Below are 14,433 nucleotides of genomic sequence, written 5' to 3'. Positions count from 1 at the left end.
AGCAAATTTAAAAGGGCTTTTATACACTGGACAATTCAATAGGATAATAACAGGAGATGTATATGACATGAATCATCATGAAAGGAGAACAACACCAGGGTGTGGTTCCTGCAGTCAGGAGAAGGTGGATGGAGACTGATCATTTCTAGATTCAAGCCAAAAATCAACACTAGTGTGTGTAAAATTACAAGTTTTATTCAAACTATAGAGCAGTTTGCACTGGAAGAATTTCAAACCGCAATCAAATCGTTAAGGATTTGAACTGTGGTTAGTCATGCAAGTTTTAGTCAACTTTGTATCAGCGTTTTCTGGAAATTTTTTCACATATCATAGGAGAAATTCTGTGAGATCAATAAACAAATAAATCTGAGGTTGGGCCAAATTCTGTGTTGTGTGCATTTGTTCCTGCGATTAACCCTCACAACCAAAATCCTCATGGTCCTTTAAATCCATGGAGCAGAACATTCTGTGTAAACACATCTCTACCATTGATCCCACTGAAGAGACTGGAAAGTTTGGATGAAGAGTCTTGACCTGGGACGGGTTTGATGAATGGGATGATGAGGTATTGAAGAAATTTATAAGGGGAAGCAGTTGAAAAGTTAGAAAAAGGATACTATCAAAACGTTTGGGGTTCACATTGACGCCAATTCTATTCTGGTGTTGGCCAGTGTGTGACCTTTTCCTATTGCTTCCTTTTTGTTAAAAAGGAAAAGCAGGAGAAAACCTTCAATGTGACTGGCTATTGTAATAATACAGCACTTTCCAAGTCACAAAGTAAGGCAGAAACGCAAGGTTCAGTCCCTGTTGCAATGTCTGTCCAGATGGGAACCCAGCTTACAGAATGAATCCTGTTCTGCTAAACGTCATGTTCAATCTGTGCTGGTGCCTATCAAGGCTCCAATCCTGAAGCAGAGTTTAATAAAGTCCTTTTATTCATTTTTCCTAATCTGATCAGAGGTATTTACAGTCAGGACCACAGTCTATAGGTGTTCATAGAATTGCAGGATAACAATAAGGTATTGTAAGAATACACAGATCAATTCACAAAAGTGATGTTGTGCATCTTTTATAAAACTTTTTTATATCGCAAAAACTATTGGACAGTCAATTGATCAATTCTTTTGTGGTAATATGTCCATTAGTCAAAAACCCAAAATACTGTGAAAATTTTTAACTTGCAATTCCACAATGTAGTTTTTTTTAAAAAGTGGATTGATACAGTCAAAGATAGCTGCAGATGTAAATTAAGTGGCTGTCTGGAAAGATAAACCCATAGAAATGCCATACCTACAGATTTGAAGGGAACTTCAAACAACAGCCCTTGAAAGAGGGGAAGAGCTGAGACAAACTAATGATTTCTTGGGAGTACAAAGATGATGAGAGACTGATGACCTCCTGCTCAACAGCTAGCTACCTCCTGGATATTATGCCCCAAATTGCTGACAGATTTGTGCTTTTTGATTTAAAGAATACACATGGCCAGGTGTTAAAAAGCCAGTTTCAACTCTACTGGAGTGTGTGCATGTGGGACTGAACATTTGCAAATGTACCAGTTGAGTACGAGCATCAGAATGCTGCTAATGTCACAGTCAAAGAACTACCCACTCGCCACCTCTGTGATGCAGGTAAAGTGATCTTCACTCACTCCAAGTGTTGGAAACTAGACAGAAGGAAATAGGACAATAAAAGGACTCTCTCACTCTGAATACTGAATTAAGTTGTAATGGAAAAGTATCAGAACTACAAAATTTCAACCAACCTACAAAACTAAGGATTGTAAAACTAATTGTTCAATTCCAATATCAATGCCAGCAGTAACACTGCAATAGCTACACTGCAATAGCCACTTGTTTCTCATTTATATGCATGTGTGTTGTGTTAATATGTCCTCTCATGGGTGGAAATTAATAAACTCACAGTTTTTATTAATTCAAGGAAATCTGGTTAATTTGGTTCTTTTTATAAAACATAAATTCATTTATGTTCTGGGAGAAAAGTGACCAAAAAATGAAGGGTTTCCTAAATTAATCTTGCTGCAACCAACTAAAGGAGCTGGTAAGTAAAGAAGGGGATCCAGTTCATCCTCTGACCTGAGGAATTAACAGTTTTGCGTATCATGTCTGGAACTGTATTGGATTGGAGAACCTTAAGTCTATAAGACATAGGAGCAGAAATTAGGCCATTCAGCTCATCAAGTCTACTCCGCCATTAAATCATGGCTGATAAGTTTCTTGACTCCATTCTCCTGCTTACTCCTCATCATGCTTGACCCCCTTAATTCTCAAGAACCTATCTGTCTCAATCTTAAACATACTCAATAACCTGGCCTCCACAGCCTTCTGCAGCAATGAATTCCATAAATTCACCACTCTCTGACTGAAGAAGTTTCTCCTTATCTCTGTTCTAAAAGGTCTTCCCTTTACTCCAAGGCTGTGCCCTCGGGTACTAATCTCTCTGACCAATGGAAACATCTTTCCAACATCTACTCTGTCCAGGCTGTTCAGTATGCTGAATGTTTCAATTAGATCTCTCCTTATCTTTCTAAACCCCATCAAGCATAGACCCAGAGTCCTCGAACATTCCTCCTATGTTTAGCTTTCATTCCTGGGACCATTCTCATGAACCTCCTCTGAACACGCTGCAAGGCCAGTACCTCCTTCCTGAGATGTGGAGCCTAAAACAGTGCACAATACTCCAAATGTGGCCTGACCAGAGCTTAACAGACCCTCAGACATGCATTTCTGCCTTTATATTCAAGTCCTGTCAAAATTGATGCCATCATTGCATTTGCCTTCCTAACTACTGACTCAACCTGCAAGTTTACCTTGAGAGAATCCTGGACTAGAACTCTTTGCACTTCAATTTTCTCCCCATTTTGAAAACAGTCCATGCCTCTATACTTCCTACCAAAGTGCATGACCTCACACTTTTCCACATTGTACTCCATCTGCCACTTCTTTACTCACACTCCTAACCTGTCCAAATCCTTCTGCAGCCTTCCTGCCTCCTCAATGCTACCTGTCCCTCTTCCTCTCTTTGTATCATCTGCAAACTTAGCCAGAATGCCCTCAGTTCCTTCATCTAGATCGTTAATGTATAAAGTGAAAAGTAGTGGTCCCAACACTGAGCCTGGCAGAACACCATTTGTCACCAGCTGCCATCCTGAGAAAGACCCTTTTATCCCCACTGTCTGCTTTCTGCCAGATAGCCAAACATTTATCCATCTTGTCTCTGATACCGTGGACCCTTACCTTACTCAGTAGCCTCCTGTGTGGCAACTTGTCAAAGGCTTTCTTCATGTCCAGTTAGATACCATCCATTTGCTCTCCTTGGTCTAACCTGCTTTCAACTTCCTCAAAGAATTCTAGCAGAGTTGTCAGGCATGACCTACCCTTGATGAAACCATGCTGACTTTGCCCTGATTTACCATATACTTCCAGCAGCCCAAAGTCCCCTTTTGCCTCTATTTTGCCTTTTATATATCTAAAGAAGCTCTTACAGTCTTCCTTTATATTATTTAGCTTACCCTCATATTTAATCTTCTCCCTCCTTATTTCTTTATTTGTTGCCCTCTGTTGGTCTTTGTAAGCTTCCCAATTCTCTGGTTTCCCACTGCCCTTCGCTGCATTATATGCTTTCTCTTTCTGGAGTCTAGTCATAACATTGATAATTTATTTTCAAGTATTATTTAACTGACCATAACATGGGCTGATGTCCAGGCTGACATTTCTACTCAAACAGCAATGTCTGTAAAAGGCAAACATGTTGTGCAATCTCTGAAAATTTACCGAAGAAAGAGATTCTGTTGTGTTTCCATGACCCTTCCATTGCAAAGTCTCTTAAAGCCAATTCAATTCAGTACAAATACAGATTCCAAACAGTAATAAACTAAATAGTTAGGTAAACAAGCTTTTGAATTTGTTTGCAGGTTTAATATTGATCAGGATGCCAATAGGACTCCTCAGCTCTCTTTAAAGAGTGCTAAAAGAACCTCAATGTCCTGAGAGGATAGAAAGTTTAACATTTTATTCAAAGAAACACACTAGCAATAGTGAAGCACACCTTCCATTTTGTCCTGAAATTTATCAGTCAACACTATCAATAATACCATTCTCCCAGTGTCTGCGTGGGTTTCCTCTGGGTGCTCCGGTTTTCTCACACAGTCCAAAGATGTGCAGATCAGGTGAGCTGTCTGTGCTAAATTGCCCCGAGTGTGAGGTGCATTAGTCAGAGGGAAATGGGACTGGGTGGGTTACTCTTCAGAGGGTCTGTGTGGATTTGTTGGGCCGAATGGCCTGTTTCCGCACTGTAGGGAATCTAATCTCATAATTTTGACTATAATGGCTACAAAATTTAACTATCTGCTCTTCATGAACAATTCCATATATCTGTTTCTTTGTAAACTTTTATCTAGATTATATGCTTAGATCTTCAGAATGAGACTTGAAACTACAATTATTTTGGAGTCTCATCAGTGCCACTAAACAATGGCCAATTTATATTTTTGATTGAATGGCAAAAAGTGCAGTCTATAAATCACTTCAGGCAATATGTCATAATCAACATAGGCTATCAGGTTTCATTTCCCCTTCCAGCCTATAACACTGAAGCTGTTATGTTCTCACCACAATCTTGTGTAAGGGCAGATCACTCAGCAAAGGGGGTCAAATCTGACATCTTTGTGGTGTATACAGTTCAAAGCCATGCTATGAAGTTCATGCTTAGTTTTTTTTTACAGTTTTCAACTTCAATTTGATCTCTCAGTTCTTACCCAAATAAAATCAGCAGCAGGGCTGTAGCTCCTAGGTTATCTTTGTAAGTGAATGCTGAAAACTGAAAAGCTGCAAATACGCAAATGCACAAAACTACCGGGACCATATAATGGAGCTAGATAAGGAGAAAAAAGCACAAAGATTAGTTAACAATAAAAAACAGTCTCACATTTTCATATGTGTGGGATATAGTTCTATTTTTGGTTCTACTTATTATTCTACTGGTGATTCCATTATCACATCCAACTCCTTTAAGCTGAATCAAATCACTTATAATCTTGCTATCTGGTTGAAATATGAACTACATTGTAACACCTCACTGGTGTAGCAAGTTGTAAATCAAAGCCCCAGTATTGCTAGAGTTATCACAAAAGTTAAATATTTGCTAAAAGCTCACAAAATTCTCCAATTTGCCTGTATTTTAGACACAGTTTGACAGAATTGAAAATGTGTTGCTGGAAAAGCGCAGCAGTCAGGCAGCATCCAAGGAGCAGGAAAATCGACGTTTCGGGCATGAGCCCTTCTTCAGGAATGAGCCCTGAAGAAGGGCTCATGCCCGAAACGTCGATTCTCCTGCACCTTGGATGCTGCCTGACCTGCTGCGCTTTTCCAGCAACACATTTTCAGCTCTGATCTCCAGCATCTGCAGTCCTCACTTTCTCCTCGAACAGTTTGACAGAAAGCATAGACCGAGTTATTGTATTTAACAAGAAGACTATTATTACAAGTAAATTCTCACTGTAGATAAACAATTATGAACAGTGGGCATTTATATCTACTAGTTAAAATCTCTAATACCCTGATAAACTCCCTCCCTACACACTGATACAGACAGACACACAAAAGTGGATGTTATGTGCAGAGGGAAAGACTGGAAGGCAACTACAGTTATTCATATATCCTGGCTTCACTGACCTACTCCCAATTTCCCAGCACTTACTTTTATGCTGCTTATTCTTCTTTAGAAAATCCTCTATGGGCTAGCTCAACTCTTCTTTTTAATACTCCCTTCTATTTCTCAGAATTCAATTTTTCTGAATATATTTCCCTTTCCTTTGCCCCAATATTTACTACCTGAATCCTAGTCCTTTGTAAAGTGTAGCCATGTATCTCTCCAAATTAAAGATTGTTTTAAGATCCTTATTTTGCACATGCTTTCAACTACCCTTTTAATCACTCTTTTCCTAAGTGGTCAATTGGTCAAGTCCCTCAGGTTGCTTATTGCATTAAATACAACATATAAATGTAAGTTATTATCATGAAAAAATGTTCACCAAACCTTAGCTATTGCTCTATTTGGTACCTTCACCTGCATTCCATATCCACGCTGGCCTACTGATTTGTTTGGTCCACTTATGGCTCCTTGTCTATCTCTACTCATAAATCTCTTCCCCTCTCTGCGTTCATCACCATCACCACATGCACCCTCACCTCAACCCTCCCTCTCTCACGACTTTGGGAACATTCATGGCACACAACAGTCATCCACTAGCTCTTTATTGGTTACTTGCACTTGACACACAATCATGGTATTCCCAGTGTTTGCCAAGAACAGATCCTAAGTAATGGAAAGTTATGCAAATTAGCTGTGTTTGTTTTATCCCGGCAGGCTGTCCAACTGTATGGGATGAATGACCATCTAAGTGTGCAAGATTTATGATCAGCTCCATTGTATTGTTGATTTTTATTACCAGCCTTCATCAGGGCATCTACCATAGACAGCCATTCTGATGCAATTCATTATCAGGGACCTGTCAATCAGATGCTCACACCTAGTGAACATAACATTTATCTCTGGACACTGTTTATTTCATCTTACAATGGGTGCATTTCTTGATAATTAAGCACAAAGCATCACTGCTGAGAGTTGCAAAGGAGTCTAAGAGGCGCTCTTTCAGATTTCTGAGTAAAGGATAAATTAAAACTGCAAAGAAAATGGATGAACTTTAGTATAGTTCGAGAAAGGAATCATATTTCCATACCATGTCATACAGGAAGTTTGTAATCCAATATACTCTGTAGCCCAGACCAGAGATGTGTTGTAATCTTTTCTGCCCAGTAACTCTATCTTGTACAACGTATCCACCAATACTTGCTGTTAGAACAGAAAACCCCAGCAGAATACAGAATGCCACTCCACACTGTCGAAGATTCTCCATACTTGAGGGAAAAAAGTATGAAAACAAATCACATATTAAACTAGCTTTATCAATATCAATTTATTTAACATTGATAAATTATCAATAAATAAAACCAATTTTCTGCTGGTGAATCAAGTAGACACTTTCTAAACTACCTGTTCAGCCAGCTTTGGAGCAGATGGGCCTTTAAACCAGGCCTTTTGGCTCAGAGGTAAGGACACTTCCAGTGTGCCAGGTGGTCCTCAGTTCTAAGTTGCTGGTAGATATTGTGAATCAGTAAAGTCCAAGATAAGGCCCAAAATTGACCCTTATGATACCATACTACTGTAAACCCAAAAATGAACTGTTTATTTCTTGTCTCTCCTACCCCATTAACGAATCTCCAATTTATGGTCATATACTTTCTGCCATGTGTCCTAAAATTTGTGTAATTTTAAGCAACAGCCTCTTGTATGGAACTGTATCAAATGTTTGTTTGAAATCCAAATACTCTAATTCCACTACTGCCCCTCATCCAGTTTCTTAGACATAATCTCAAAACTCCATCTGTTACAATTTCCCTTCCAGAAATCCATGCTGATCCTGCCTAATTGTCTCATGATTTCTAACTGCCCCATCTACGTCTAAATGTAGAATCTGGCAACATCACACTATTGATGCCAGACCAGCTGGCATATACTTCCCCATTTTTCTCTCTTGAATAGCAAAGATAGGTTCATAAAATCCACATCATAAGGTCTGTTCTCGAATCTAAAGAACTTCAAGTGGTCAAAACCAATGGATTTTTTATCTTTGTAGTTCTTTTAAAACCTGAAAATGCAGATCATCACATTCAGGGGATTGACCAATCTGGTCCCATTGATATTTCAATTACTGATCTTTTATGAAAATTAATTTTTGGCACCACAGTTGGCTCTGCTGCACAATAGGAGAGAGAAAAAAAGACTGGGGAAGCTTTAGTGACCTTGGAGTTCAGATTCACAGTTCTCTGAAAGTGGAGTCGCTGGTAGACAGGGCAGTGAAAGCAGCTTTTGGCACACTGACCTTCATCAATCAGGGCATTGAGTACAGAAGTTGGAAAGTTATATTGCAGTTGTACAGGACGTTGGTGAGGCTGCACCTGGAGTATTGTGTTCAGTTTTGGTCACTTTGCTTTGGAAGGATGCTATTAAACTGGAAAGAGTGCAGAAGAAATTTACAAGGATGTAGCCAGGACTCAAGGATCTGAATTATAAGGAAGGGTTGGACAAACTAAGACTTTTTTCTTTAGAGCATAAGAGACTGAGGAGGGGGTTTATAAAAGTGTATAAGATCATGAGAGGCATGGAGAGGGTAAAAGCACTCAATCTTTTTCCCTGGGTTGGGGAATCAAGGACTAGAGGGCATCAATTTAAGGTGAGGGGGGGAAAGAATAAAAGGGAATCTGAGGGGCAACTTATTTACACAGAGGGTAGTACACATGTGGAATGAGCTGCGAGCAGAAGTGGTTGAGGTGGGTACATTAACAATATTTAAAAGGCATTTGGACAAATAAATGGACAGGAAAGGTTAGGAAGGATTATGGGCCAAGTGCAGGGAGATGGGGTTAGCATTGGTCGGCATGGACCAATTTGAGCCAAAGGGCCTCTCTCTGTGTTATAGGACAATGATGGGGATTCGATCATAGGGGAATCAAAAGGCAGTTCTGTGGCAACAAACAAGACTCTTGAATGGTATATAGCCTCCCTGATGCTAGGGTCAGAGATGTTCTCAGAATACTGCAGGGCATTCTGACGGGGGAGGGTGACGAGCAAGCAGTTGTGGTACATGTTGGTACCAACAACATGGGTTTAAAAAAAAAAGAGGTCTTGCAGCAGGAATTTACGGAGTTAGGTAGTAGATTACAGCGGAAGACTACTAAGATTAGAATCTTCAATTACTTCGCATCCCACACACTACTGAGTAACGGGAACAGATAAATAGATCAGATGAACACAGAGCTAAAGAGATAGTGTAGGGGGAAAGTTTTAGTTTTTTGTATCATTGGGACAGCTTCTGGGTTGGTGGGACCTGTACAAGCTAGTCAGGTTGAGCCTGACCTGGAATACATCCAATATGCTTGCTGAAAGGTTTGTTTGTGCTGCAGGGGATGTTTTAAATTGGTTTGGCAGGTGATGGAGCACAGAGCAGATATACAGTCAGGAGCAAGGTACAGTCAGATATGGAAGGAAGGCTGTGACAGTCTAGTAGGTGGTGAGGACATGGGCATGATAAGGCACATAAGGGGTCTAGAAAGCTAAATTGTGTCTATGTTAATGTAAGGAGCTTGACTGGTAAAGCTGATGAACTTAGAGCATTGATCAGTACATGTGAATATGATGTTGTTACAATCACTGAGACATGGTGGAAAGAAGGATAGGACTGGCAGCTCAACACTCCAGGCTATAGAAATTTCAGGTGGGGATGATAAGAGAGATGGGGCATTGCATTATTGATAAGGGAAAGCATTACTGCCATCCTAGAAGGGTCTTTAAATGAGGCCATCTGGGTAGAACTTAGAAATAAAAAGGGGTGATTATATTATAGATGTCTCAACTGTTAGGGGGAGATAGAGGAGCTGATATGTAGGCAAAACACAGAAAGTTGTGAGAGAAACAGAGTTACAGTTGTAGGGAAACTTCAGCTTTCCTAACATTAACTAGGATAGTTTTAGCCTGAAAGGATTAGACAGGGTGGAAATTTTATAGTGCATCCAGCAGAGTTGTTGTACCAGTACATAAATAGTCCTACTAGAGATGGGACAGTGTTAGACCTAATCATAGGGAATGAAATTGGTCAAATGATTGGAGTTTCAGTAAGCAAGCATTTTGGGCATAGTGACCATAATTCTAAGTATCAAAGTCATTATGGAAAAGGATAAGAATATTGCAGGAGTCAACATCTAAATTAGGGGAAGGCCAATTTCAAAATCATTAAATAACATGTGACAATCACAGACTCGAGGCAGTTACTTGCAGGTAAATCTATATTTGGAAAGTGGGAATCTTTTAAAAGTAGTTCAATGTGAATTCAGGGCCAGCACATTCCTCGAAGGGTGAAGGGCAAGGGCAGTAAGTCCAGCAAACCCTGGATGTTAAGAGCTTGATAAAGAAAAAGATGGAAGCATATGTCAGGTACAGCACATTAAAAACAGGGGAGCCCTTTCAAAAGTATAGAGAGTGTAGGAGATTGCTTAAAAAATAAATTAGGACAGCAAAGATGGGGGGGGGGCACAAATCCCTCTTGGAATCAATGAAAACCAAAAGCTGCTTATAAGCAGAAGAAGAACAAGTGAATTACCAGGGAAAGAATGGGACTCGTTCGAAACCAAGGGGGTAATCTTTGCATGGAGTCAGTGGACATGGACGAAATTAATTAATACATATCATCTGTATTCACTTTGGAAAAAAACATCATAGCCAGGGATTTCAGTTGGGTTACATTAGTAGAATAAGGAGGAGGTATTAGATATCTTAGCTGGCATAAAGGTGCATAAATCCCCCAGGGCCTGATGAGATATATTCCAGGCTGCTATGGGAGGCACAGGAGGAGATTGCTGGGGCCCATGTGGATATATTTAATACATTACTGGCCACAGATGATGTGCTGGATGACTGGAGGATAAGTAAAATGGTTCCTTGGTCCAGAAAGAGCAGCAGGATAGGCTGGGTAATTATAGAACCAACCATGAAGGACAGAACTAATTAATACTTGGGAAAGCAGGGATTGATCAGGGATAGTCAGCACAGATTTGTTAGAAGGAGGTCCTGGCTGGCTAATTTAATTGAGTTTTTTGAAAAGGTGACTGAATATATTGATGAGTAATGTAGTTGATATGGTTTACATGGACTTCAGTAAGACCTTTGATAAGATCCCACATGGAAGGCAAGTTCAAAAGGTAAGAGCCCATGGGATCCAAGTCAAGTTGGCAAACTGGATCAAAATTGGCTTCCAAATTAGAGGGAAAGATTGACAGTGGAGAACTGACTTTGAAATTGGAAGCTGTGATCAGAAATGTACCACAGGAATCAGTGCTGGGATCCTTACTGTTTGTGATGTAGACTAATGACTTTATTAAAAACGTAGAAGACGTAATCAGTAATTTTGCAGATGGCATGAAAATTGGTGGTGTTGGTGAGAGTGAGGAGCATGAAGTCAGGCTACAGAATGACATTGATCAGCTGGTAAATTGGGCAGAGCAATGGCAGTTAGAATTTAATCCTGATAAGTGAGAGGTGATGCATTTTGGGAGATCTAATAAGGGAAGCAGATACACCATGGATGGTAGGTCCCTAAGGATACTGAAAAATGATGGGATCTCGGTATACAAGTCTATAATCCCTAAAGGTATCAGCACAGTGTAGACAGTATGCTAAAGAAGGTATATGGGATGCTTGCTTTCATTAGCTGGTGCTAGAATATAGGAGCAAGAAAGTCTTGTTACAACCATAAAACATTGGTTAGGCCACAGGTAGAATACTGTGTCAGTTCTGGTCGCCACACTTTAAGAATGATGAGATTGAACTGGAGGAAGGTGCAGAGAAGATTCACTGGCACATTGCCTGGGATGAAAAGTCTCAAAAATAGACAAAGACTGGATCGGCTTAGTTTATTTTCCCTGATGAAGAGGAGCTGAGCAAGGATCTGATTGAGGTATTCAGAATTCTCAGAGGCATAAACAGAGTAGACCGCGAGAATCTCTTCCCCGTGGCTGCGTGTCTAAGATCAGAGGGCATATGTTTAAGGTGAGAAGCAAGTGGTTTAGAGGAGTTCTGAGAAAAAACAATTTCATCCAGCAGATGACAGACACATAGAACGTGCTGCTGAGAGGTGGTAAAGCTAAATACTCTTGCAACATTTAAGAAGCATCTGAATGAGTACTTCAAATGCTGGGAGAGAGTAAGCAGGTAAATGAGATTGGTATAGTTCGGTGTTTGTTGGTCAGTATAGACATGATGGGCTGAAGCTGAAAATGTGTTGCTGGTTAAAGCACAGCAGGTTAGGCAGCATCCAAAGAACAGGAAATTCGACGTTTCGGGCCAGAGCCCTACACGATGGGCTGAAGGGCCTGTTTCTCAGCTGTATGACTCTAATTTTTTTAAGTTTATTGCTTTTTCTGAAGCCTTTGTTTTCCATTTTCTTCCTGAATCTACTCTGTGCCTTCTGAAGTTATTCAAGCCATAAGGCTTCAGGGATGAAACACATCTTTGCCAGCCCAAATGGCACCCAACTTTGCAACAAGTCCTAGTGTCTCTGAAAAGAGTCAATGCCCAAAGTTTCTAACTACTTATTTCAATCTCAAAGCAAAGACAAATGTGATCTATAGATATGGGGAGTTTGAACATAATTAAAGAGATAGCTTTGAAACGACTTAACGTGACACTACCAGCATTAGTAAAAATCCCATTTGCAGGTTTCACACAGGTCTTGTGATACACACCAAAAATGTCAGCAATTCATAAATATAAATATTCCACAACTAGTGCATTACTTAAATATACTGACCAAAATTTCACTTTGTAAATATTTACCTACAGATTGCATTGTAAGGTATATAACTTACATTTTGTCATCATCTGGAAGGGCTCCTCGATAAGGATGACTGTACAGTGTAATTCCTATTAACAAAAAGTATTTGTATATAGAAATTAAATGCATGAATAAGACAAACATGAAAGATTAAGACATTCTGATTTAAAATTGAATTAATTGAAATAACAGGGTCTTAAACACAGCTAGTACTAAAGTTTTCAGTTAAAGTTTTGATCTCAGTCAAGCATTTCATTGAGCAAGATTTTTTTAGAGTGTTCAGAAATGCTTCTAAATATGTTTCAAAGCAGAAATATTGGAGAAGTGAATTAGATCAATCTTTAGCTCTTAACCAATTAGTGCAGTAAAGCAAGAAAAGAAATGAAATGGACATGAGATGTCTTGAAACGCATAAAGGTGAATAAATCCCCAGGACCTGATCAGGTATACCCTAGACCTCTGTGGGAAGCTAGAGAAGTGATTGGGGGGCCTCCTGCTGAGATGTTTGTATTATCGATAGTCACAGGTGAGGTGCCGGAAGACTGGAGGTTGGCTAACATGGTGCCACTGTTTAAGAAGGGTGGTAAGGACAAGCCAGGGAACTATAGACCAGTGAGCCTGACTTCAGTGGCGGGCAAGTTGTTGGAGGGAATCCTGAGGGACAGGATGTACATGTATTTGGAAAGACAAGGACTGATTAGGGATAGTTAACATGGCTTGTGCATGGGAAATCATGTCTCACAAACTTGATTGAGTTTTTTGAAGAAGTTACAAAGAGGATTGATGAGGGCAGAGTGGTAGATGTGAAATATATGGACTTCAGTAAGGCGTTCGACAAGGTTCCCCATGGGAGACTGATTAGCAAGGTTAGATCTCACGGAATACAGAGAGAACCAGCCATTTGGATACAGCACAAGCTCAAAGGTCAAGACAGTGGGTGGTGGTGGAGGGTTGTTTTTCAGATTGGAGCATTGTGACCAGTGGAGTGCTACAAGGATCGGTGCCGAGTCCTGTACTTTTTGTCATTTATATAAATGATTTGGATGTGAGCATAAGAGGTACAGTTAGTAAGTTTGCAGATGACACCAAAATTGGAGGTGTAGTGGACAGCGAAGAAAGTTACCTCAGATTACAACAGGATTTTGACCACATGGGCCAGTGGGCTGAGAAGTGGCAGATGGCATTTAATTCTGATAAATGCGAGGTGCTGCATTTTGGGAAAGCAAATCTTAGCAGGACATACTTTATGGTAAGGTCCTAGGGAGTGTTGCTGAACAAAGAGACCTTGGAGTGCAGGTTATTAACTCCTTGAAAGTGGAGTCGCAGGTAGATAGGATAGTGAAGAAGGCGTTTGGTATGCTTTCCTTTATTGGTCAGAGTATTGAGTACAGGAGTTGGGAGGTCACTGTTGGAATATTGTGTGCAGTTCTGGTCTCCTTCCTATCGGAAAGATGTTGTGAAATTTGGAAGGGTTCAGAAAACATTTCCAAGGATGTTGCCAGGGTTGGAGGATTGAACAATAGGGAGAGGCTGAACAGGCTGGAGCTGTTTTTCCTAGAGTGTCAGATGTTGAGGGGTGACCTTATAGAGGTTTACAAAATCATGAGGGGCATGGATAGGATAAGTGGACAAAGTCTTTTCCCTAGGGTCAGGGAGTCCAGAATTAGAGGGCATAGGTTTAGGGTGAGAGGGGAAAGATATAAAAGAGACCTACGGGGCAACTTTTTCACACAGAGGGTGGTACATGTATGGAATGAACTGCCAGAGGAAGTAGTGGAGGCTGGTACAATTGCAACATTTAAGAGGCATTTGGATGGGTATATGAATAGGAAGAGTTTGGAGGGATATAGGCTGGGTGCTGGCAGGTGGGACTAGATTGGATTGAGATATCTGGTCAGCATGGATGGGTTGGACCAAAGGGTCTGTTTCCGTGCTGTACATCTCTATGACAAAATAAGAGCATTACATAT

General features: G+C 40.2%; 1 protein-coding gene across 1 annotated transcript in view; it reads right to left on the bottom strand.

Moving 5' to 3' along the window:
* The window catches only part of LOC132815730 (ATP-binding cassette sub-family A member 13-like), a 165,021-nt gene that overhangs the window by 32,526 nt on the left and 118,062 nt on the right, over window positions 1-14,433 (bottom strand). Inside the window, exons 32-34 of the mRNA XM_060824832.1 lie at window positions 12,498-12,552; window positions 6,758-6,935; window positions 4,775-4,890 (exon numbers count right to left, since the gene is read on the bottom strand). Of these exons, the coding sequence (XP_060680815.1) occupies window positions 4,775-4,890; window positions 6,758-6,935; window positions 12,498-12,552 (349 nt within the window). The remainder of the gene's footprint in view (window positions 1-4,774; window positions 4,891-6,757; window positions 6,936-12,497; window positions 12,553-14,433) is intronic.

This window comes from Hemiscyllium ocellatum, chromosome 5 (genome assembly GCF_020745735.1).
Source record: "Hemiscyllium ocellatum isolate sHemOce1 chromosome 5, sHemOce1.pat.X.cur, whole genome shotgun sequence".
Lineage (NCBI taxonomy): Eukaryota > Metazoa > Chordata > Chondrichthyes > Orectolobiformes > Hemiscylliidae > Hemiscyllium > Hemiscyllium ocellatum.
This window is presented reverse-complemented; position numbering and strand designations above follow the sequence as displayed.